At 37.2% G+C, this 22,994-nt stretch overlaps 4 protein-coding genes across 4 annotated transcripts; 1 reads left to right on the top strand and 3 right to left on the bottom strand.

Moving 5' to 3' along the window:
- Positions 1 to 4,113: 4,113 nt before the first annotated feature.
- On the bottom strand, positions 4,114 to 4,722 carry LOC104887550 (protein FAR-RED ELONGATED HYPOCOTYL 3-like). Its single transcript, XM_010672202.1, has one exon. The coding sequence runs from the start codon at positions 4,720 to 4,722 to the stop codon at positions 4,114 to 4,116; it is 609 nt and encodes a 202-aa protein (XP_010670504.1).
- A 1,089-nt stretch (positions 4,723 to 5,811) lies between these two features.
- On the top strand, positions 5,812 to 9,444 carry LOC104887483 (uncharacterized). Its single transcript, XM_010672113.4, has 5 exons — positions 5,812 to 6,085; positions 7,314 to 7,418; positions 8,229 to 8,350; positions 8,458 to 8,579; positions 8,929 to 9,444. The coding sequence occupies exons 2-5, from the start codon at positions 7,322 to 7,324 to the stop codon at positions 9,242 to 9,244; spliced, it is 657 nt and encodes a 218-aa protein (XP_010670415.1). The 5' UTR covers positions 5,812 to 6,085; positions 7,314 to 7,321; the 3' UTR covers positions 9,245 to 9,444.
- Positions 9,445 to 10,353: 909 nt separating this feature from the next.
- Positions 10,354 to 13,545, bottom strand: LOC104887484 (hypothetical protein). The gene is made up of 2 exons (XM_010672114.4): positions 12,046 to 13,545; positions 10,354 to 11,724 (listed from the first exon to the last, which is right to left on the bottom strand). Exons 1-2 carry the CDS (start codon positions 13,250 to 13,252, stop codon positions 10,613 to 10,615), a joined length of 2,319 nt encoding a protein of 772 aa, XP_010670416.1. The 5' UTR covers positions 13,253 to 13,545; the 3' UTR covers positions 10,354 to 10,612.
- Positions 13,546 to 15,128: 1,583 nt separating this feature from the next.
- On the bottom strand, positions 15,129 to 21,974 carry LOC104887485 (hypothetical protein). Its single transcript, XM_010672115.4, has 10 exons — positions 21,273 to 21,974; positions 20,640 to 20,771; positions 20,458 to 20,538; positions 20,282 to 20,365; positions 19,698 to 20,038; positions 18,574 to 18,726; positions 18,120 to 18,212; positions 17,074 to 17,132; positions 16,283 to 16,376; positions 15,129 to 15,643 (listed from the first exon to the last, which is right to left on the bottom strand). Exons 1-10 carry the CDS (start codon positions 21,760 to 21,762, stop codon positions 15,428 to 15,430), a joined length of 1,743 nt encoding a protein of 580 aa, XP_010670417.1. The 5' UTR covers positions 21,763 to 21,974; the 3' UTR covers positions 15,129 to 15,427.
- Positions 21,975 to 22,994: the final 1,020 nt, after the last annotated feature.

Raw genomic sequence — 22,994 nt, 5'->3', positions numbered from 1 at the left:
GTTGCTGACTCGATCGGTAGGACAGTTGCAGACCTTGGGAGTCCATTTTGGGATAATGGTGCTATTAGTGCACAGGGGGTTGCTGAGATTCTGTCAGTAGAGCCACCTGCTCCATTGGAGAGACAGCTGACGGGCATTATATGGTTGATTTTAGGGTGTTATTTGTTCACAGATAAGAGTGGATCGAGGTTGAGACCATTTGACCTTGTTGAGGCCAGTTCTCTAGATAGCGTTCACACGTTCTCCTGGGGGTCGGCTACACTTGCGTACTTGTATCATCAGTTGGGTGAGGCTAGTCGGACCTCCACAGTTGGGATCACTGTATGTTTGACTTTAATCCAAGCATGGATTCATAAGTACTTTCCATGCTTCAGACCATGCGCACAGCATATTAGTGGTCGTGGAGGTCCACGACCGCAGAGTTGGACTGTGTACCCGGAAAGTATGTTGTGCAATCTTCTCCTGTCTACTGTGAGTCAGCATGGTCCTCGTTCCCGACAGATAAGAATACTATTATGATTATTATTATTATTATTATTATTATTATTATTATTATTATTATTATTATTATTATTATTATTATTATTATTATTATTATTATTATTATTATTATTATTATTATTATTATTATTATTATTATTATTAAACAAATATTATTTTGTGTACAACAGGTAATTGTATATACTTAGAACTGTTTGAGAAAGGTTCAGCACCGTCGGTTTGTTCTACTGATTACTTATGAACGACATTCACATCCATATCTATTGAATGGAGGTAATGTTGCACGATCCATACCAGATCGTACGGCGACCGAACAGGTAAATATATTTAAATGGTTTAAATATTTGGATTAATGTACTTGTATTTCATATATTGACGAGCACGTAAATATTTTTTTGTTTTTCAGTGGATGAATAGGTGGATGCATGCAACACGTCCAGTATTAGAACATAGGGATGAGAGTGAGTGGCTAACAGAAACATGTCAGACGGTTGAGCAGCTCATTCAGGATTGGAATAAAGTGTTATACAATACGAATGAAGAGAATGAGTAGCATATTTTATTTATGTTTAAACACTTTAAATTATTATTAGCAGATTTTATTTGAACTCGATGTTTTTGTTAGTTTTTAGAATTCATAATACTTTTAACTATTTGTAGTAGTTCTATTTAGTTGAATTTATGTTTTTATATGCTTTTGTGTATACATGAAAGTGTAAAAAATTCATTACAAATGTTCAAAACTGGCCCAAAACTAAAAAGGAAAATTTCCTCAGGTACCCCGGAGGTTTGGCGTTATTCCCAAATTACCCCCCACATTTGGGGAATTCCTCAGATACCCCTGAGGTTTGTGTTTGTGCTCAAAATACCCTTACTATGGATGGAAACCTAACGCCGTTAGGTTTTCCTTTCCTTCTCTCCGATTTTCTTTTCTCTCTCCATCCATCATCCTCCATTGATGAACATGGAAGCTTTCTCTCTCCTCCCACCTCACTCTAAAGCCCTGACCACCCAACCCCCACCACCTCCCCTTCCCCCCACCCCCTGCATCGCGCTCAGTCGCAGTCCCTGCCTCGGTCGCCGCTCGCCGGAGCTTCGCCGGCCACTAGCATCCTCGTACTCTCTCTCTCTCTCTCGCTCCTCTCCTTCGTCGATTTGGATAGTTTGAGGTGGGGGGCTATGGGGGAAGACCACGAGTGTGGCGAGAGAGAGTTGCGAGCTCCGGTGAACGGTAAGCGAGCAGCAGCGGTGGTCTCAGACGGTGTGGCGCGCGCGGGTCGCCGGTGGTGATGTACGTACAGCAGCTCGACAAAGGAGAGGAGCGAGAGAGAGAGTTCGAGGATGCTGGTGGCCAGCGAAGCTCCGGCGAGCGGCAGCCGAGGTAGGGCCTGCGAGAAAATTGGGGAAAGTTTGGAGGATGGTGGGGGATGGTAGGAGGAGAGAGAAATCTTGGAGGTTCATCCATGGAGGAGGGTGGGAGGAAGGAGAGAAACTGAAGAAAGAGAGAAAAAAAGTTAACAGCGTTAGGGTTCCGTCAAGAGTAAGGGTATTTTAGACCCAAACACAAACCTCGGGGGTATCTGAGGAATTCCCCAAATGTGAGGGGTAATTTGGGAATTACGTCAAACCTTAGGGGTACCTGAGGAAATTTCCCAACTAAAAATAAAAGACTCCGGCCCAAAAATGAGAATCAGTATTTTGAAAAAAAAAACACATAACTTTTTTAATTTAAATTCAATTTGGGTCGTCTACTTTTTTTTTTATTCTTAGTCAATATTTGAAAAGTTTTTCATTTTTCTTCTTTATTACCATCTATAGATGAGATTGAAATTTTTTCAAATTTATTTGGGAACATGATTCATTCAACACAACTCATTCATAAATAAACATAACTTTATAAATTAACACAGTTAGTACAAGTAAGAAGAGTTAAAACTAAGAAATAGTTGTAGTCGTTGTTCGAGTTGTAGAGGTCGACGATGAATCCCAACGTTGTATCCGTCTTGAATAATGTTATGCCCAAGAAAGAACATTTTGGGAAGCAACTCTAAATCATGGTGGAGGAATCTGAGGGACCGAGTGTCCTTGCTTAAGTTGAAGCCGAATGATATGCTTGTAATTCCCAAGATGAGATATGGCTAACTCTCTTTGTGGCAGAGCGTTCCTGCCCCCAACATCTAGTGGAAAAATTGTAGCCGACATATCTAAACGACCATTAAGAGCGAAAAAAAAGATTTGCATCTGTAATGGTTCGCAATGGGGTACAAATCTGCAAGGACCTCCATATAATGTTCCTCCCCAACGTTCACCTTCCCATGTAATACGCGTAATTGCCTCTTCAGATCATCACCATATATCCAATGAAACAGAAGGACCATTTTGATGCAATTCACTCACCATAGTCGACGTACAATGTCCCAATTGTCTTGACCGAACAAAAAGCATCTGCTACGCATCGAAAACCACAATTACCATCGGCAACTACATCAAGCCAGCCTTCAATATGCTCTTGGATGGTCAGTGGAAGTCTATGAAAGTATGGAAAACGTTCCATATCAAATCTCCATCCTGCAAAGTTAGTACAAATCAATTTAATTAAATGTGTCCAATTGTACAAAACAAACAATTAAAGTAAATAGATATAAGTATAATTACCAGTGGCCGCAGAAGATTTGCACTACTCGTAGACTTGCCCATAACGTGCTCAAACCCACTTTTGCCGTCGCAAGCCCTTGTTCAACTTTCCCGACCTTTACTCGTCGCATTAACTTCTGGCTCCTCAAATGAACGACGTCGGGGTACAATTCAAGTTGGAGTACCTGAGAAACATACCTCATGATCACGGGATCCCTAGCCTGTACCTCGGTCACTAATGACATGAAGAACTGACGGTCCTGATCGCGCTCAGATAATATCTCAGCTGAATCTGTACCATCACCAATGGCTAGTCTGTACCAAAATGGATCAACCTCCTGACAGTATAGGAGACGCCCGTTCTGCAAGGCGAAGAAGGTGTGGCAAGCACACGGATTACCATGTGTAGTCTGAACTACACATCCGCATCTACTCCAGTCCCTATCATAACCATTGATTCTACCAACCTCTGCCTGAATCAGCTCCAAACAGTACTGAGAGCAAACACCATTCAAGGCGCTATATGGTAGTATGTCAAACTGTCCCATGACTACAACGGGAGGCTTCCAGGGAGTTTCTGATCTCTGTCAACTTTCCGGCAACAAAAGAATCGATCTGCATAAACAACGTGTCGATTGCTTCGGTTGGAGTAGCAATCCACGCCTTCAAAGCCGAATGTGAACTCTCGCATCTTTTGTTGGTTGTGTTGCCAAAGTGTCGTACTCGATCCGTCCAACATTGCACATATTTCTCCTTGTGCACAAGCCAAGTTCCGTTGATATAGGTAGGGAAATCAATGGATGTGTTTTTGCCAAGTTCACCATACTCCTCCATCATATTGGCTACATTTATCTCATACTCATCCTCGGTTTTTGACTTCATAACCCTAGCCCGAGCCCCTCGGCCGAACATAATCCCGATCTTCTTTCTCCCACCACACTTCCTCGCTACCCATGCCTCCACATCATTGTTAATATGTCACGTGCAAAGTAGATGAGCAGATGTGGGAAAAACCTCCGAGATATATTTGCATAAAGCCAGATCTCGATCACTCACAATGACATTCGGCGTCACACAACCAATGAGGTTTTTCAGTGTCGACAACATCCAACGGTAACTCTCAGCATCCTCATGCTGCAACAAAGCCCATACAACAAGAAAATTCTTGTTGGTTGGTTTGACACCAACAATCTCCACTAAAGGATACAAGTACTTGTTTGTCTTGTACATTGCATCAATGTAAATCACATGCAGATACGTACTGACTAAGTTCACGGACGTCGGGTGTGCAATGAATGTATGTGTCACCCTACCCATCTCGTCCGAATCAAGCCAAAACAGATAATTGTTTTGAACAGCCTGATGAAGAAACTCCTGAGCTGCATTTCTGTCTTCTGATCTCTCCCTTCTTAACATATCTCTACAATTATAAATGTACCTCATGTTAGGCTTCAATGACGGAAATGCGCCTTCAATGGCTTTCATGATGTGCCGTGGTTTCACATGGGCTGTAGTTAGTTCTCCAACTAACTTCTTCGCATAGGGACTGAGACCGCTAATCTGTCGATGACCCTGTGGGTATAACATTATTGGGTGATTATGAAACCCATGTTCCGCCTTAGTCTTGACAACCCAATACTAATAGTTTTTCATCGGTACAAGAAACAACCGAAATGGACAACCACATGCTTTTCTCTTCGTTTTTCTCCTGATTGCTGAATTGAAATCACGGAGTTCTTTTTTCTTGCCACGTTCACAATCTAGATATTTATAACTCTTTTTGTGGCTGGTTATCACCAAAAAAAAAACCGAATTCAAGAGCAATCTTCCTACACCACTCGACAGCATCATCACGAGTATTAAATTGAAGACAATTGTCGAAATATTGATTATAATTAATCCCATCATTAACAAGCTCCTAAAAAAACAAATAAATTATCGTTAATTAAAAAAAATCAGAATATTCAAAACAAATAAAAAAATCAGAATATTTAAACGTTATTTTAACCAAATTAATTTTAATATAAGTTTATTATTAAATATTTAATAACTAATTGAATATAACATCACATAGGTTTGGCCATTGGAACGCCCCTATTGAACCAACGTCTGGCCAGGACGTTGGACCCATGGGTCGAACGTGTGGTCAGAACGATCACCCCATGGGCCCAACGTCTGGCCAGGACGTTAGGTCCTTGGGTCGAACGTTCTGGCCACATACAGGTTCGCCCTATGGATCTAACGTCCTGACCAGACGTTGGGCTCATGGGGCGATCCTTTCTCCTTCTGGCCACACGTTCGTTATTTTGTAAGCGTTAAAAAAAAAAATTTACTTCAGAAGATGAAGACGACGACATTTCCCGTACTAATGGCGTTTGGCTGGCTTTGGTGGAAGATCGACAATGTCAATGAGATGTGGTAATTTTAGGGTTTAGAGAGAAGTGAGAGTTGAATTTTGAAATATAAAATACAGTAAAATTTTGAATGATAAAGTAAAGTGTTAGTAAAAAATAATATTGGTAAAAAACACACAAAGACATAATAGTCCATTCATACATAAATTTGGGCGATTTTAAATATTTTATGAACTACATATAGAAGTTCAGCTATCAATACTTATCAAATTTTTAATTAAATTAAAAATTAAAAATTATTTAATACTGAAAACTGTCACTTTCTCCCTCCCTCCTTTCCCAACCCACCTATCTCAATTCTGGATTCTCACGCAGTCACGCTGCAAGAAAAAAATTAATAGCCCACTGCCCAGACCCCAGTTCAGGCAGCCGCAGCCTTCACGTCGACCGTTGACGTATTCAGACGCCGCCACGTCGGAGTCTGTCGACAACTGGGCCTGCACGACGACGCACGCCGACCAGGCGACCGCGGACCACCGCCGCACTGCGCCGCACGCCCGCAATCCTCCGACCACTCGATCAGCCATCGCCATCAGGTATTTAATATTTTACATTTACAGAGTTTAAATCTTAATTCTTTTACATTATTTATTTCCTAATTCCTAAATTGTATATTTAAAATCTTATTTGGTTGATATTAATAGTAATATTTGCATACATGTGTGAATTTTCGAATTTGTGAAGTGTGATAAGTGATTGATGGCTTGATGCACTTTGTTAGTTTGTTGTTAGGGTTTTTTGTGAATGTTGAATTTGTGAAATGTGAATTTGTTTATATTAGGTAGTGTTAATTAATTTATAATTTTCTATGATGATTTAGTTTCTTTATGATGGTAATTTATTGAATGATTTTCATGTAGTTTAATAGTTAGTTCATATGTGTTAATTTGTATTAAATAATGAATATAGCATTACCAGTGCATTACCAGTGCCATCAATGTGATAGCAGTTTCTACTTTCTAGTAACTATGTTGTTTCTAATGGTCTTTCTTTTACTTTTTTGAAAGAAATTGTTTCTAATGGTCTAATTATACTAAATTCTAACTTGAAAATTACTATTGTTCCTATGGGTTTAGCATTGAGATTATGGGGTGGACGAGTGTAGTTTGAGTCGTTAAGGTTATGTTTGGTTGGACGAAATATATTTCCAATGGGATATGATTTTATGTGAAAAGCACTTGCAAAGGAAAACATGGATTAGTTTCTTGCAAGAAAAGTTAAGAGGGTGGATAGGAGAAGAGAAAGAACAAAGTAAAGAACATGGAGGAAAATGTGGCATTCCTTTTCTAGAAACGAAAATGGTTTCCATCACTAGGAGAATTAATTTACACCCTTGGAAGAACTAATTTCCACCATTACAAATCAACAATGGAAAATGAGAAAGCTATTTTCTAGGAAGACTATTTGTTCCCAACCAAACACTTTCTAAGTCAATTTCCATCAATCCTGCAGAAGTCTCTACGACCTGCAAAACCTTCCTGGTTGCCCTTCATAGAGTAAAGGCATATTTAGGTGAAATAACTATTTAAACTGAAATAAGAAGGCTGTCAATTGCTCTACTGTTTGTGTGTATTTGAGGTTTAAAGCTGTTCATGTTGATTCTATGGTTGGAAAGGCTGGTTAACTTGAAGCTTACGACTATGTGCCTATTAAGTTGTTTTATGTCAGTAATGTACGGTTTTGACAATTCTGCCACCACCTGTTTATCCATGTGTAATAAACTCACCATTGTCTTGCTTCGAGTTTTTTATCTTTGTTAAATAGTTGATGACATGGAGGAGAGCCAGAGTATAACTGTTACATCATCATCTTTGGTAGACACTCCTGCTCCTGAGGATGCAGAAGCTGGTGCATTGACGACTGCTGACTGTAAGTGAAGTTGCTATACGTCTACATGTACTATAGTTTGGTTCTTTTTTCTTTTATTTCTTTATAGGGAAACTATATGATTGTGCTGAACACAAACGTGTACGGAAACTATATATTGTTTGCTGTCCACTCTTGCAAGTGTATAAAACTTTGGTAATTTTATGGATTTGAAGGAAGTTGACAGGATTTCTGTGATTTCCACGTTAATCATGATATACCAAGATAATTGCAATTGCTTAGCTATAACATTGCTCATGACTTCCATTCTTCTACTGTGTTTCTATTTTCCAAATAAGAAGCAAGAGCTTTATTGTCAATGGAGGATGATGATGATCGCTCCAACCTTGCAGGGGTAATTATAGATTGCTTTCCTTCAGCTTTATTAACTTGGCTTTTGCAAAGAGTTGTGAGCTGAGGTACAAATAAACCTATCTGGCCAATCAAGATTATGTATGATAAAGTGTATAATGAAAAGTTGTTTCCTTGCATTCAAGCAGTTGGTCGATTTTGATGCTGTTGTAATGGATTCATGCAGATAATAAGGATTAAGAAATTAAGGATCCAATCCCTTCCTGTTCTTGGAGTTCAAAGAGTTATTCTTCCGAAGTGCATAATAAGTTGGACTTTCCCCAATGCATAATAAGTTGGACTTTTCCCAATGCATAATAAGTTGGAACTCTTTACAGGCAAATAAAGAGACATTCAAATAGTTAATGTGCTGTTAGGACTAATGTAGTAATGTTGTCTGGTGTTCTTTAATTTGTGGACCTCATTGTGTTGGAAACTGAGAATTGTTGTTTTGCTTGCTAGTTTCAGGATGTCATGGAGGTAGCTCATTAGATGATGAAACTTGGCTGACTGACTGTGATGAAGAAACAGAAGCTTTTTACTTAGATAGGGAAGGGAAAAGGAGACGGGAGGAATTTTATAACGTATGGGCCAATTATTAACACTTTTTAAGCTTGTCTGGTTTTCATGCACCTCTCTATAGCTCGCTTATATATTAGCTGCTTGGTTATGCTTTCAAATGACTTTCTAGGCTGGATATCGGGATGGTGTAGCAGCAGGAAAAATTGATGCTGCACAAGATGGTTTCAATCAGGGTTTCAAGGATTCTGTGATGGTTGGATACAAGTGGGGCATTACAAGGGGTGTAACCAGGTAAAGAGGATTTGGTATAGCTGAATATTTTGCTAACCATGTTTAGTGTCGTTTGTCATTAATCACTTGATCTGTTGAACTTATCAAAAGCTATCCTTTATTCCTTATCATGTGCCTATGAGGCTATAACTTCTCATATTCCGTATTATCTTTCACATAAATTTCCAATAAGCTAACACTTGTTAATATAACTACCAATGTAATATTACTTGTCCAGCTCTTAAATAACAACTCTTTAATACTTCATCTGACCATGATCTTAAAAGGTACTGATAAAGATGATAAAGGGTATGTATTGTCCTTATTATGTTAAATCTTTTTGTCTTTTTCTTCTGCAACCTTGGTGTAGTGCCTTAGCTCATATCCCGAATGAGCTGCAGCTGAAACTTGTTGAAACTGAAGAAAAGAGGAAAGAGTTTATCAACTTGTATGAGGCTGTGGATTCTATTGAAACAGGAGATGCATTGAATCTGTTTAGTCATACTATTCAGCGAAGGGCATCAGCAGAAAGAACAAGTAATCTTGAATCTGATTCTTCGATCACCCCTTCAAGTAATTCTGAACATAGTGATCTGGAGAGTTACTTTGGAAAGTTGGAGTTACTCCTAACAGAATCTCCTGTGATTGATGTGCAACTAGAACTAGACAAAAACAGGGTTTTCTAAGGTGGTCCCATGGTGGACTTGTAGTTGCATTATGCAACTTGAAAGTGGACATGTCCATATTTACTGAAGGAGAAGCATTTTTGATTTATTAGTAGTATATTATATAAGATGAGCCTTCCTCAGAAATTGTTTTCTTGCTGCATGTATGGTGCTGATTTATCGCAAATCTGACTATATAAGATTCAGGATACGTATTGACATGCCTCCTTGCATAATTAGAGTTCCCATTTCTTTTGAGCACAAGTATTAAGGAGAAATCATAAGTGGGACCTTAATTGTATTAAATCAAAAATAAAAATTGAAGTTGGTACACAATTCATAATTTGTTTATTGAGAAGAGAGAATGTGGCGAAGTGGGTAATATAATAAAAAATGAAGCTAAATAATATCTTAATTGGTGGATTCATACCAAATGAGGAAATGGAAAATCCGATAAAGACATGCATAAATAGAAAAATGGGAACTCTATTTAGGAACGGAAGGAGTATTTAATATGTATAATGAAAATGTACAATATATCGCAATTTCTATCGATCAGAATTGGTAGTCCACATATACTATTTTGGGATTTTCGTAAAATCCTATTATCTTTTCCAAAGTAGTCTTTTCTCCGATTCCATTTGCTCTTAATTACTAGATTAAATGACAAGGGGAAGAAATGAGATATAACCCTTGTTTTTTTAACTCTTTGGGGGAAGAAAGAATAAGTTTTTTTTTGTGGGTTTAGATGGGTCCCTTTAGTGGGGCAAAGTAGGCAGAAGAGAGAAATAAATTTACTTTAAGGGAATAAATTGAAAGTGAGTAGAAGAGAAGGAAATGAATGAAAATGAAAGGTGGATAGAACAAAAAGAAGCGGAGGGAGTAATGTTCTCTAATTGGATTTTCCAAAATGAACTTACCTATCTTGAATGATGGAAAGAGTGAAAATTCTTAGCAAATTAACATCATAATCAAGTAGTCTTCAGTTTTTCTCATTGAACTTTGTACTATGTGCCAGCTTTTGTTATGTGGGCTGTATCTTGTATGAATAAAACAGCTTGTTCAAAAAGAAATCAATGAAGAAAAGAAGTGGAAAAAAAAGGGGCACGAGCACAGAACAAGCCCATAAATAGAAGTTAAATGAAATGAAAGGCAAACACCTTACTCACAATTTGATCATATTGAGTTGTACATGCAATACAGTAAATAGTCAGATATAGTGTTTAATAAGGAAAAGTTATACTACTCAACAATAGCAGTTCATTTATAGTACATCCTTCAGTAGCAGAGTGAGCTGCATCTGCTTACCATCAATCTGCATTTTGAGATCAATAGGTGGTAGATTTTATGCTTCAAAAACAAACTGGAGAAATTTTCTTCTATATGGATTTAGTTGCAAGCTTGAATGGGTCTTACATGGGTTGAACCTGATAAACTTCTCCTATATGATTTGTTCTTAGGTTCTGGTAGAACAGCTTCAAAAGCTTCAACTAGTAATGCGACCTTCTTCTTTCGAGCTGGAGTGAGCTGGTTGACCGTTTTCTGCAGTGCATAATCAAGCATCCACTCCTCCGCATTTCTCCTATCATCCATCTCTTGGTGCTTGAGATCCACTTTTTCTGCTTCTGGGTCGGGATCAATATCTAGGAAGTTTGGTCCTCTTGGGTTGAATTCTCTTTCTTCCTCAACATTCTCATCTTCTTTTCTGCATCTCATTGCTCTCTTTAATCTGTTGCAGCTGTCGAGGAGCTCCAGGTCGCAATCAGATGTCCCATTGCTGGAAATGCATTTCCTAGTTTCTTGCATTTTGTTTCTGGTGGCAGATGATGCATCAGCGTCTTCTTCTGTCCTGCTAGTGTCTCCCATTTTAGATGCTTTAACTTCAACAACATCGTTCTCATATGAATGAAGTTTGGCCTCATTTGAATCATTTTCTTCTTCAAAACTTGCTGGTCCTGCACTGACACAAATGTTGGCTTCGATTTCTCTCTGCCCTGGACCATCTTTGTATAGGTGGAAGTTTTTATCATTGATGCTGTTACGACTTGCATGAGCTTCATCCACAGCTTCACTGCAATCAGCACCATTTTGATCCTCGTCATTGGCTGAGGAAATTCCCTCTTTTGCACTAGAAGCTTCTAAATTTTCAGTAATTCGCTGTGTGTCTTTACTTCTTTCCTCACTTTCTTCCATACCCGTTTCAGCAGCATTCTCTTCACTGGATTTTCCAGTTATGTTGTTGTCTTCATTTAATTCATCACTAGCTGTTTCAACTAAATTCTGGTAAGAATCAAGATCTTCATTTTGAGCTTCTGTAGTCTCTTCGATAAGATCAGAGTAAATGCGGCCTTGTTCATCATTGGACTCGTCTTCTAGCTTTGTGGCGTGAATAGTTGCTTCATCTGCCAAGGTAGGTTTCTCCTCAGGTACCTCATTGTCTGGTCCGTAATTCACTTCATCCTTCACCTCGGCCATAACTCGCTCTCCTATGTCTTTTTCACCTGCACCAGATTGTCAATTAGTCAAGCTGCAATTTTCAAGGCTAAATAATTTTAGAAATCTAATAATGGACTTTACACTATCTGAAACGAGACTAAACAACTGTCCGACTTACTTTTTCATGATCGTTCAAAGTACACAATGACCATAATTTTTTCTTTATGTTTGTGAAAATCATAAAAATGTAACCTTATAGGAGTATCTTTTGAGACACATACAACTAGCTACATCATTTTCGTGTTTGATATATAATCAAATATCTTCAATAAACTGTGATTCTATGAAGTCGAGACTGGAAAATTATTTACGAACAGAAAGAGTACCTGTTTGGGTGAACTCACTATCTGGTAAAGAATCGACATCGCTGAAACATATCCACTCCACAATTTCATCATGAAAATATGGTGGGTAATCATGGAACTCCTCCAAGTACTTGCCAACATTGTTCCCCGTCTCAAAATCAGGTTTACTTTCATCATTACTATAATCACTCTGAATGAACATCTGCCCGTCTTCCCACTCGATGTCTGAGTTTCCATAGAATAACTCATCCAGAGGAACATCAAGAGAGCTCTCTACTTCCAGGTGACTTTCAAATGTTGACTGATTCTGAAAAGGTGTCGGTGTATGATCTGCATCTATAGGACCAACATCAGTGTCTTCACTCAGATCAAGATCATCCTGGAAGTCAATCTCGGAACATGGTCCATCTGACAAGCTCTCAGAGACCTGTGTAGCAACTTCTCTATCTGGTACATAGATTTCGACAAAGAAATCCTCGTTTCGTTCCCCTAGTCCTTTGACCTTACACTCAGAAGGCTTCCCCTTACGGGGGGAGAAAACTTTCGGTCTATTAAGCTTCTGAGTGTTCAGAAGCCTCCGCCTTGAAGACATGAAACGCTTCAAAGGCGGTGCAGATTTATGGTGATGACCATTAAGGGAACAATGGTTATATGAACAGACTCTCAGCACTGATCTTCCTTCGGCTTCAGTCGCGCCAGGCTTGAGTTCAAGGTAAGAGGGAAACTTAGAGTCTTTCAGGGTTGATGAACAGGTTGTTGTTCTTGTATGCTTAAAGCTAGGTGCCTTGGTTAAGGTCCTTACTTTTTCTAAACTAGATGTTTTGGTTAATGTTCTAGGAACTCTATGAAAGTTTGAGGTGCTTGAAATGCTGCTCACTTTAGTTGTTTTCTCCTTTCTTGCCTCAAAACTACTTGTACTCTTCATATAATTTGGGGAAGCATAAGTAGACTTACATGGTGAAGGTTTTATGGGACTTGACATAACAATAGGAGGTGGTTTTCTGGGCTGCCGAGGCTCCTGGTTGCTTTTCGCTGACGAACGAAGGCTAGTCTCAACGTTAGCCCGTTTGATCGACCGAGATTTCTTCATCTTTACTGCCTTCAAATCAGCTCCTTTGCTCTTGCTATCAGGGTGTTGGAGGGAGGGATTTGTAGTTTTCTCTGTTCTAAGGGTATTATTAGCTTGAATACCAAGTTGTTTATTCTTTGCCACCTTTCTTTGTACCATCTTCAAAGATATCAAAAGATTATATTTTTGGGTTTTCTTTCCCCCTTTGCTTGAGGGAGAAAGAAAGTTAAGGAAGAAGAAGTTGTGTGTTTTCTTGCATATCCAATCAACCAAGAGTTGCTTTCCAAGTTTTAGTTTGGTATTTTAGTTTTAGTCGGTGACATATTTTTGTCTTGATTTCAACTAACTTTTTGATATTCTAAGGTGTCAATTTTGGAAAATATGAAAAGATAAGGAGCATGATGCCGCCCTTCACTAATGCAAAACTTTTTTATATGTTTTTAAGGGGCCACTTTTTGTTAATTGCCTATTCTTTTTTAAGTGTATGGTTGTAATTGTGATATTAATATTCCAGATTATAGGCACCTTTGTCTTTGTAGAATTTTCAGAATCATGACAAAGTGGGGAGGTATATAAAGTAATGGTGGTATCAAGAATTCTTGGGTTCAATGGTATCGCTTCCTATTTCCTACATGGGAGATTAAGGTTCGAATCTTGATGGAAGCAAAATTTCAATATTGTTGGGGGGAGGGGGGGTTGGGGCTTGTTGGACCTTTGGGTGAGTGGCCTTGTGGGAGGGAGGGTCCAAAGGAAATTCATCTTAACACGAGTTTCCGAAAGGCCAAAAAAATATATATAAAGTAATGGTGGTTAGTGGTGGCTTTTGATTACCCACTGTTACCCACTTTACCATGGTATATTCTTCACAATATCTTGTGTGTTTTGGAAATATTTTCTAGGGTGCACTGTACATATCTTATCATGCTTTAGACTATATACTTTTGAAGTTTCTGGTATATTAAAGGTGAAATGATAGGTGTGGAGTTCATGTTCATATTGACATGAAATGAGGTAAAAAAAATTATTGATCTAGATCTAACCCTTTTATGAAACAGGTCAACAATCATTGATCCAAACCTTCCCTGTTTCTACCCACTAGTATATTAGTTCTGTAGAAAAAGTGGTGGGTAAAAACCAAAACAAAGAAGACTTGAGTGATGGAATAAGAGTTCATGAGAGCAAATTTAGCAACTATTTCTATCTTCTTGTGTATTGCCCTATTAATTATGGTGAAAAACAATCACCACTACTTTTACATAAAAATTGAAAGCTCAAAGTAAAATGCATGCAAACATCAAATGTTCAAGTTTCAAACATCTTGTATCTATAACTATATGTATATGATGTTTGATTGTTTTAGTTAATGGGTGGGATTAAATCAGGACATAAACAAGTTCATCTTCAATCCATTTACACAAATGGGTTTGGTGTGGGATTTTGGGTTTAAACTAACAACCCATACCTAATCCCCATTAACTTTGTTTCAACCCAAATATTGTAAACAGGTCAAGAGTCTTTGCTCTTGACCATATTCATGCCGGTCTATGTGTTGTGTCAGTTATTGTCGGCCCTTTAAAATGGGTAATTTATATCCTATCCTATATCCACATGGTGAGGAAGTCCTAAAATATATTGCTTGGTATTTTGTGTAAGCGTATTTATGTAATGTTTTAAAAGTTCAGAGACATAATGTTAAAGTTCAAAAAGGTCAAGTACGACATAGAATTTCATAAAACTCGAGGTATTATGTAGAAAACCCAAAAGTTAGAATCCCCCTTAAATATCAAAATGTAAGCTAACCAAGCAAGTCTTCTGTAGTTTATTCTTTATTGGAATTCACCTTGTAATATCGTAGTCATGAGGTCGAATCCTCATAACTAGGTGGACAGTGGACTACCCCTTATCCCTCACACCCCGACTTCCAAGTGCTTCCAAGTGTCTAGCTTACGAAAACTAGATTGAGAAACCGAGATTTATTTAGAGTCCTCCTTACCTTGAAAAAAATATGCTATAAAAAAATAGATGGATCAACATGTAAGCTAAAGAAATTTCCTGTAAACAGTGTGGATTCTGTACAATTTCCATATCAGCAAGGACAATATCAGGGAACAAAACGGCATTTCATGTCAACAATATATAGTGAAAGACTGAAATCTCATCAAGAATTACGCTTTCTATGTAAATGATGAACTTCATAGGAACATATCTAGTGTAGGAACTGATGAACAATTTTTTCTTTGCTGGATGATCTAGATAGACAAAGATGTACACGAAAAGAACCATTGAGGAGTGAAGACGTGTTCCAGGCAAGCTTGGTTAACCAACCTTCAAACTCTATACCTTCTTCATGGCTACAAATAGCAGTACCAATAAAATCGGAGAAGCGAGAAAGACAATATACAGAAGAGCTTGACTAAGGGAATCTTCCTTTTCTTCCGTGCTTTCCGGAGTATAGTTTGCTTCATCTCCAACAAAAGCTTCAAAATAGCTACTGTAGCCAGTACTTTTGGGTGGAACAGTTGATTTATTAACTTTCAACATCTCCATCGCCTGCCAAGTTTAGTTACCAGGAATCAAGTAGAGAAAAGGGAGGTTAGGAAGGAAAATGTGGCCTTTTTGTAGGAATTCATTCTTCACGAAGAGAAAGTACGTCTAACCCTTGGAAAAACTATCTTTAGCTCAAATATCGTATTTTTACCACTTTACAATCCCAATGAAAAAATCAGTGTTCCTGAATTAAGATATGAATTTGGCCCACCAAACATAGCCTAAGATCATAAAATGCGAATTTTAAAAAGAAATTTCATCAATGAGATTGAAGACTGAGAAGCAGAAATTTTTTTTTTCTTGAAGGGAGACTCCAACAGGAGCCAGAGGGCTATTCATTCAAGAATCAGAAGTTAGTTGACAAGCATTTCACCAAGGCGACAAAATGATTTCATTATAAATGTTAGTTGGTCGCAAATAATATATTAACAGTTTCTTAAACTTTCCAACTTTTCCTTAGATTTTACAATATTAACTTGTATGAGGGATGGTGCCACCCGGCACCTGCCCACATACAAAATAAAACAACAAAAAAGAAAAAGCTCGCCCCTCCATTTCACCAAAAATACAACTATAGATGAATGGTTTACTAAACATGGTGCAACATAGTGGAAGACTCGAAGTCAAAGAAATGCAACTTACCTGGAAGCTAAACATGAACTGTCTTGCCTTTTTGCTAACTTCAGCATTAGGGTGTGACTGAAGCTTCTCGTACATAACTCGCGCTTCTTCAGGCCTGCAGAGCAAGCCCAAAAAAATAAGAATAAAAAATTAACAATTCTGATGTATAGGAAGTTTGCCACCTAATCAAGTATTCAAGCGGACCTAGCAGTTTCATAACAGTGAAGCTTGCAGCCATATCCACAAACTATAAACAGAATTTTTCCTTCACTTTTGCATTACAGGCCATAAATTTTTTTAAACTCTAACTTTGCTATGCTTCCTTGTTTCTAAGGAGATGAATTCTACCTGTGTTCCATACATCTCCAATTTTCTCTCTTTGGATAGATTTTAGTGGAAATGGCATAAGTCTATTACAATCAAAGTGGAATAGTCTACAACAAAAGGCAAGAAATCTAAACAAAGAACAAAGCAAATACGTTCATTAAACTTTTCGTGCAAGCAGGCACAAAAAAGAAAAGAGCTCGGTCGTTAAACCAGATAAAGAGACTGTTTTCTGGAAAATATTCTGAACTGTACTTCTCAAAACACCGACAAAAAAACTGCATTATACTAGGCAAGCTAGCTGAATACTTGACAAACATGCTGCAGAATCATCATGAAAATGGTAGACTATTAGGTGGCAGCCTAGAAATGTCTTCATCAATGCAAGTATTGATTGACATCGACCAAAAACCATCAGCACATAAGACCAACTAATATATGAGTCACATATGAAAAACAAACAGATATCAAGACCCGCAAGAGCATACCTAGTAAGTGAATCTTGACAAATTGACCACTGCAAAGCAGCTAAACCATGAAGCTGAGTCTGCAAACAGCCATTGAGATAATATAAACAAAAGGATTAAAGGAACATGATTTAAGTAGGAAGTATAAATAAATTAAATTTTAACTTCTTTGCAATGAGGAGGATTAAATAGCAATAGCATCAAATATCAGAAGTAATCAGGTCCATAGAATCCAAGATCACACTCATAATCTAGCCTTCTTTAGGGATCACCAATTCACTGTTTCACACAGAACAGACACCTTACCTCTTTGCATAAGGCATTCTAAATAAGAATAATAAGCTGTTTTCTCCAACCAGTGGATTTCAAAGTGGGACTATCTGAATTGTGTATGATAATTGATAGATACGGCATATTCTCTCTCTAAACCATCTTTAAATTTTCACACACAATCGACAAGGAAAAAGAACATTATTATCTGAGATCTTGTGAGTTTTGTTTCAATGCAGAGTTTCAAAATATTAACTTTTCATAATTTTAACTACTCCATCCATCCCACATTAAAACTTTCCTTTTCCATCAGTTCCACAATAGTTGAACACTTCCTAGGAAAAGAACCCGCTATAACATATCCTTACACACTTTGGCCCACCACTTCTACTTTTTGATATCCATCCACCTTGTAACAAATAGAAATACATAGAATTGAAATAGTTGCCTAGGCATCCTTTGATTCTAACCAGCGCCACAGAAGGATAGGTGGTAGTAGTACAAGTTGTTGTTCTTAATCTTTGCCTTCTTTCCTAGGGTACACACTCTACTCTGCGGTATTTCCATATCTAGACATCAATGTGATTTCTCTCTCTTTCTTCTCCCTTCTTTTAGCAATATTTCTCAATTTAATGCAATAATTTAGCTTGTTCTTCCAGAAAGGGTATACTAAGAAGTCCAACATTGGCTCACCATATTTAGTGCAGGAACAAAGCATAAACTTAAACACTCAAAGAAGAAGGCATTAGCAGAATGGATGAAAAGCAAGCTGATACATATTTAAGAACATGAAGTACCTGGAAAGCCAGCTTATCCATAACTGTTTGATAATATGGTAGTGCCTCTTTCAGCCTTCCTCTGTCCATCAGTGAATCACCATCTTTCAATGCCTAAAAGACTATATAATCGAGTTAGACTAATAGGAAATCATAATTTGTCGTTCTTAACTCAAGCCGTTAAGTTCAGAAGTATAATTATGGTAAACAGAAATCCGAAGACTTCCTCATTCATTTAAGATTTCAGAACGACAAAATTCAGAAAGCTATAACAGAAAAAGGTTGCCACCTTTTATAAATGGGGGTTTATCCTTTGAAGACTAGCATTAGATACTACAGTTTCCAAAATATATTCTTGAAATAAATGTAAAAGCATGGCAAATGCAATAGTGCCAAACCTAGTACAACCAGCCTGTTAAACTCATGCTAAAAAGAGAGTAAAAATTATGTAAATATTTTTAATCTCTGAGCATACCTTCTCACATTCTGCTTTTAACTTGGGATCCATGTTTAATCCAAACTTACGCTTGTAAGCAGCAATCAATTGTCGGGAACGAGCCTCTTTAGCAGCTTTATCCTCCGCAGTTTCAAGTGCATCTCCAGGACGAATAGTTCTACCACCACCATACTGTAAAAGCACAGATGACTCCATTGTCATGGAAATATATAGAAACGGAACCTCAGAGAATATACTTATAACAAACAGAACCCATACTGAGGAAACCACTATCAGCAACAGCAGGCAGAAATTAATAACAAAAACAACCAACATTTCAACAGATTGTGGGGGTGACATTTGGATAAAAAGGAAAGAGAGAGAAGACAAAAACATACAAACTACACCGCCATCTCTCAGCAATAGCCTAATCAAGAGGCATCAAGTGGATAATATGACGTGGACTACACATTGGTTGGCATGCTCATGTGTAAGAAAAAAACTTCACAATTAGTAGACCATCTTTTGTCCCCTTGATTGTCTAGTATCTAAGTTCCAATCAAGTGTAAGAAGAAATCACCTATCTATCAAAGTGCCAAGTGCTAAAATCACTGTAACACAAAGCTCAAACTTGAAACTCTGAAACAGCCTAATTAGGACTATTAGAGTCATCGGGTTAATGATATGAAATGAACTATATATATCCCATCAGCAATGCTCTCGAACAACTAAAAAATACATTTGATAGCATCACTATAGCGGAAAGAATCAGCTCATTCCCTACTCGGCAAGCTCAATAAGACTTCCAATTACATGAGCTACACACAAGGGTTACTCTAAAAGAGCCAAGAAAATAGCAGACAAAACATACCCTTAATTACTCCCTCCATCCATAAAATAAATTGGCTATGTTTCTATTTTTTGCTCATCCCAAATGTTTAAGAATTTTATCAAGTTTTACTAGAGTAAATGTTGAAAATTTCCATATCACCCTTACTAGGACATCAAAGGAAAGACAATCTTATAGCATTAGAGAGGCATAAACATTTTAATGGTGAAAATACTTTATCTTAGTTTCTTGTAAGGAAACGTGATGATATTTGGCACATTATATAGGGCCAGAGGATAAACATCATGACAAGACATTGCAGTCTGCATCATACCGTTTTGGAAATATCGTTGGGTCTTGGGAACATGCCCCATGTAGAAACCTTTGGCTTATAGAGATCAGAACTGTCTTCTTCCAAAGATGTCTTAGATTCTGATGATGCTGAATTTCCAAAATTACTGGCATCACCAACAATGATTTCCACGTCAGGCAAGTCATCATATGAAAAAGGGTCTGCGACTGGAACCAGACCAGCTGGTAGTCCTTTGCTTTTCTTCTTGTCGGCAAAATTTAGGCCAACAAAATCGATGTTGGAAATTTTAAGATCACCCTTTTTTTCAGTGTTCTGTTCAATACTTCCATTTGCTAAATTACCTGCAGTTCCTCCCTCCAATCCTACAAACCAAACATCGCATGAACTTAACTTCATCTTCAGTGATTTTCACAATGCCATATCATTAAACGAATACTTTTGAAATTCTAGCTCCATTATATTCCATCACAGGATCTCCATTATATACCTTGCTCTCTTAGCAAATGTAGCAAAAGTCCAACTCATACATGCTCATTAGATGATGACCTACTAATATACCTGACAATTTATATTTTCCACAATGCTACTGCTGCTATTTATGGTACCTTTGTTCTTCTTATACTCTTGAGCTTTCCCCATTGCAATTTTAACAGGTTTTGGAATCTCCACATCTCCACCTTTTACATCACCTAAAAGTTCATTATCAATCATTATTCAAATATATTTGTGTCTCATAGTTTGGATAAAAAATATAAATAAATGCTTATATTCTAAGCATTACCAGGAAACTGCTCATTCTCCTTATTGCTTTTGTTGTCACCCACTTTTCCATTATTCTTCTCATACTCCTTGGATTCCTCCACTGAGAGTCCCAAACTCTTATCAACACGCTAGCATAATCAAACGTAATCTAATTTTACAAAATGTAAACAAATGAGAAAACTATAAACATGATCGAAGTACCTGGCAGATTTGCACTCTCCACATTGCGAATGTCATTGCTCACTACTTCTTTGTTCTTTTGGTACTCTTTTGCCTTCTCCATTGCCCTTTTAACAGCTTCAGGGATCGCCTTTTCTCCATCATTTCCCTCCCCTGACCCCCCATGTTCATTGCAAATCAATAACAAGCTCTTGATAGAATAATCAATGAACCAAAGGGGTTTTAGAAAACCATAGCTAGACTTCTTATCCAGCTTTTACTCCCAGACCCAAGCAGAGTGCATTCACTATATACTTTTTTACTCATTTGCTCATTGGGAGTTCTCCTCATTATGCTTATTTTACTCATTTCAACAACTACGAATAATCAAATGTGCATATAAATAGTCTTGGATACACCATGATCACAGAACACCCACATCCACATGTATCTGATGTATGATAAAGGTTATAACCCAAGTATAATTATCACTTTATAATATTGTAAGTCTGTAACTCAACTTGTTTCAATCAATACGAATTAAAAAAAAAAAAAAAAAACCAATCAAATGATAATAATTTTGAAACCCTACATGAACAGATAATCCCAGACATCAAATCATCAATCATATACTTATCCACAATATTTATGAAATTGCTCCAAGTTTAACAATACCTGCCAAATTCTCATTTTCAACATCATTTTTGCCAAAACCCACAATATCTTTGTTCTGCTGATACTCTTTAACCTTCTCCACTGCAATCCTAACAGCTTGAGAAACCTCCTTTGATTTTCCATCTTCATCTTCAGAAACCAACCCACCATTCCCACTTACAATTTCAACAGTTTTATCAACTGGGTATTCACTACTTTCTTCATTTTTATCCAACTTCAATGACTTTCTATACTCTTTAGCTTTCTCAAGTGCAAGTTTAACTCGGTCTGATTTAGATTCTTCTGCACTTTCTTCTGGTTCATTTGAGGAACTGGGTGGCAAAAAAAATTCATTTTTGGAATTGTTTACAGTAAAAGAAGAGACTTTTAGGGGTTTATATGGGATAATTTTAGGGATTGTGGGGTGAAAAAGGATAGATTTTTTGGTGGGTTGTATGATTTTGGTAGTGTGAAGAGAACAAAGCCAGGAAGATTGGCTGAGGGCTGACATGATTGTTGAATAGGGGGATTAAATTACAGGTATACTATTAGATTGTTAAAGATCAATCTGGCCATGAATGATGAACATCAAATTTGGGGAGCAGTTTAGTATTGTAATTTGTGGAATGCTTCTGTTCTGTGACAGTGGCAAACGTTACTAGGATGAGACTTGGAGTAGAGGGGAAGAAGCCACGAACCCACATGGCCACACAAGATAATAAAGAACATCCTCATCAATAAAATAAATATTCATGGGAGATTAATTTATAAAAAAAAAAAAAAAAAAAAAACCCTTGTGGTCAAATGCATCAAAAGTTAAGATTAGATGCATTACTATTCACTATGTTATCGGTTGAAAAAAAAAAGAGAATATTAGGATTTTCAGCCAATAAAATTGTGACGCATATGTAACAATTATGTAACTAAATATAAAAAGTTGACAAATAAAGAGATACTTCCTCCGTGTTTTTATTCTTGCTACATAGAGAAAGTGGGGGGTTTTTAAGAAAGGTAGAGAGAGAAAGTAGGGGACCACCACTTTTTGAATAAAAAAACATTTGTTAAGGAAAAAATATGAGTATTTTAAAAGAGAAGGTGGGGACCACCAACTTTTTAATAGTATTTTAAGATTTTTATGGTGAAAAGGAATCCATTTATGGTATGTAGCATCTATTATGACATTTCCATTTAAGGAAAATGTAGCATCTATAAAAAAACGGAGGAATTATAAAATAATAGATGAATCTGATGAGGAGAGAGACTCTTATGAATAAGAGTATTGAATTATAATATTTTTAACGAGTTGCGTAAGGAGAAGCCTATATATTGAACTTAAATACAAAAATAGGGAAAATTATGAGCTTGAAGATGTGGCATGGAGAAAAGTTGTAATAAAATTTTGTTAGAATGTAGGTAATGAAATATGGTGTGGTAGAATTATGTTACTATACAATGGTGTATATAAATTAGATCTAAGTTACCAAATTGAAAGATTATTATGGTGTAGATAGAAGCAGTTAGCGTGAATAATGATTTGAAACAATTTGATGATGATGAATACTTTTTATCACTTTGTATAAAGCATGACAATCATCATAATGCGGATGATGATGATGATTGTGAAATTGATATACGTGGGTCATGAGGTCTATCGGATGAATGGAGTAACTTGAAATTTAATGATGTCTTCCTTTATGCAATGTGCTAGCTTGAGTAACTTTGGACTTAGGGAGATGGGAGGCA

Source organism: Beta vulgaris, chromosome 2 (assembly GCF_026745355.1).
Source record: "Beta vulgaris subsp. vulgaris cultivar EL10 chromosome 2, EL10.2, whole genome shotgun sequence".
Taxonomy (NCBI): Eukaryota; Viridiplantae; Streptophyta; class Magnoliopsida; order Caryophyllales; family Amaranthaceae; genus Beta; species Beta vulgaris.
Note: the sequence above shows the minus strand (reverse complement) of the source record. Positions and strands in the feature narration are given on the sequence as shown.

Bases quoted from the DNA above. Each gene is read 5' to 3' on its own strand.
- LOC104887485 (XM_010672115.4), bottom strand. From the start codon at position 21,762: ATGTCAGCCCTCAGCCAATCTTCCTGGCTTTGTTCTCTTCACACTACC. The intron at 20,772-21,272 runs GTATTGTTAAAC...ATGGGGGGTCAG, and splicing joins TGAAAATGAGAATTTGGCAG to GGGAGGGAAATGATGGAGAA. The intron at 18,213-18,573 runs GTATGCTCAGAG...ATAGTCTTTTAG, and splicing joins TAAAAGCAGAATGTGAGAAG to GCATTGAAAGATGGTGATTC.
- LOC104887483 (XM_010672113.4), top strand. From the start codon at position 7,322: ATGGAGGAGAGCCAGAGTATAACTGTTACATCATCATCTTTGGTAGAC. The intron at 7,419-8,228 runs GTAAGTGAAGTT...TTTGCTTGCTAG, and splicing joins TGCATTGACGACTGCTGACT to TTTCAGGATGTCATGGAGGT. The intron at 8,351-8,457 runs GTATGGGCCAAT...ATGACTTTCTAG, and splicing joins GACGGGAGGAATTTTATAAC to GCTGGATATCGGGATGGTGT.
- LOC104887484 (XM_010672114.4), bottom strand. From the start codon at position 13,252: ATGGTACAAAGAAAGGTGGCAAAGAATAAACAACTTGGTATTCAAGCT. The intron at 11,725-12,045 runs GTACTCTTTCTG...AATCTGGTGCAG, and splicing joins TAGTGAGTTCACCCAAACAG to GTGAAAAAGACATAGGAGAG.
- LOC104887550 (XM_010672202.1), bottom strand. From the start codon at position 4,722: ATGTTATACCCACAGGGTCATCGACAGATTAGCGGTCTCAGTCCCTAT.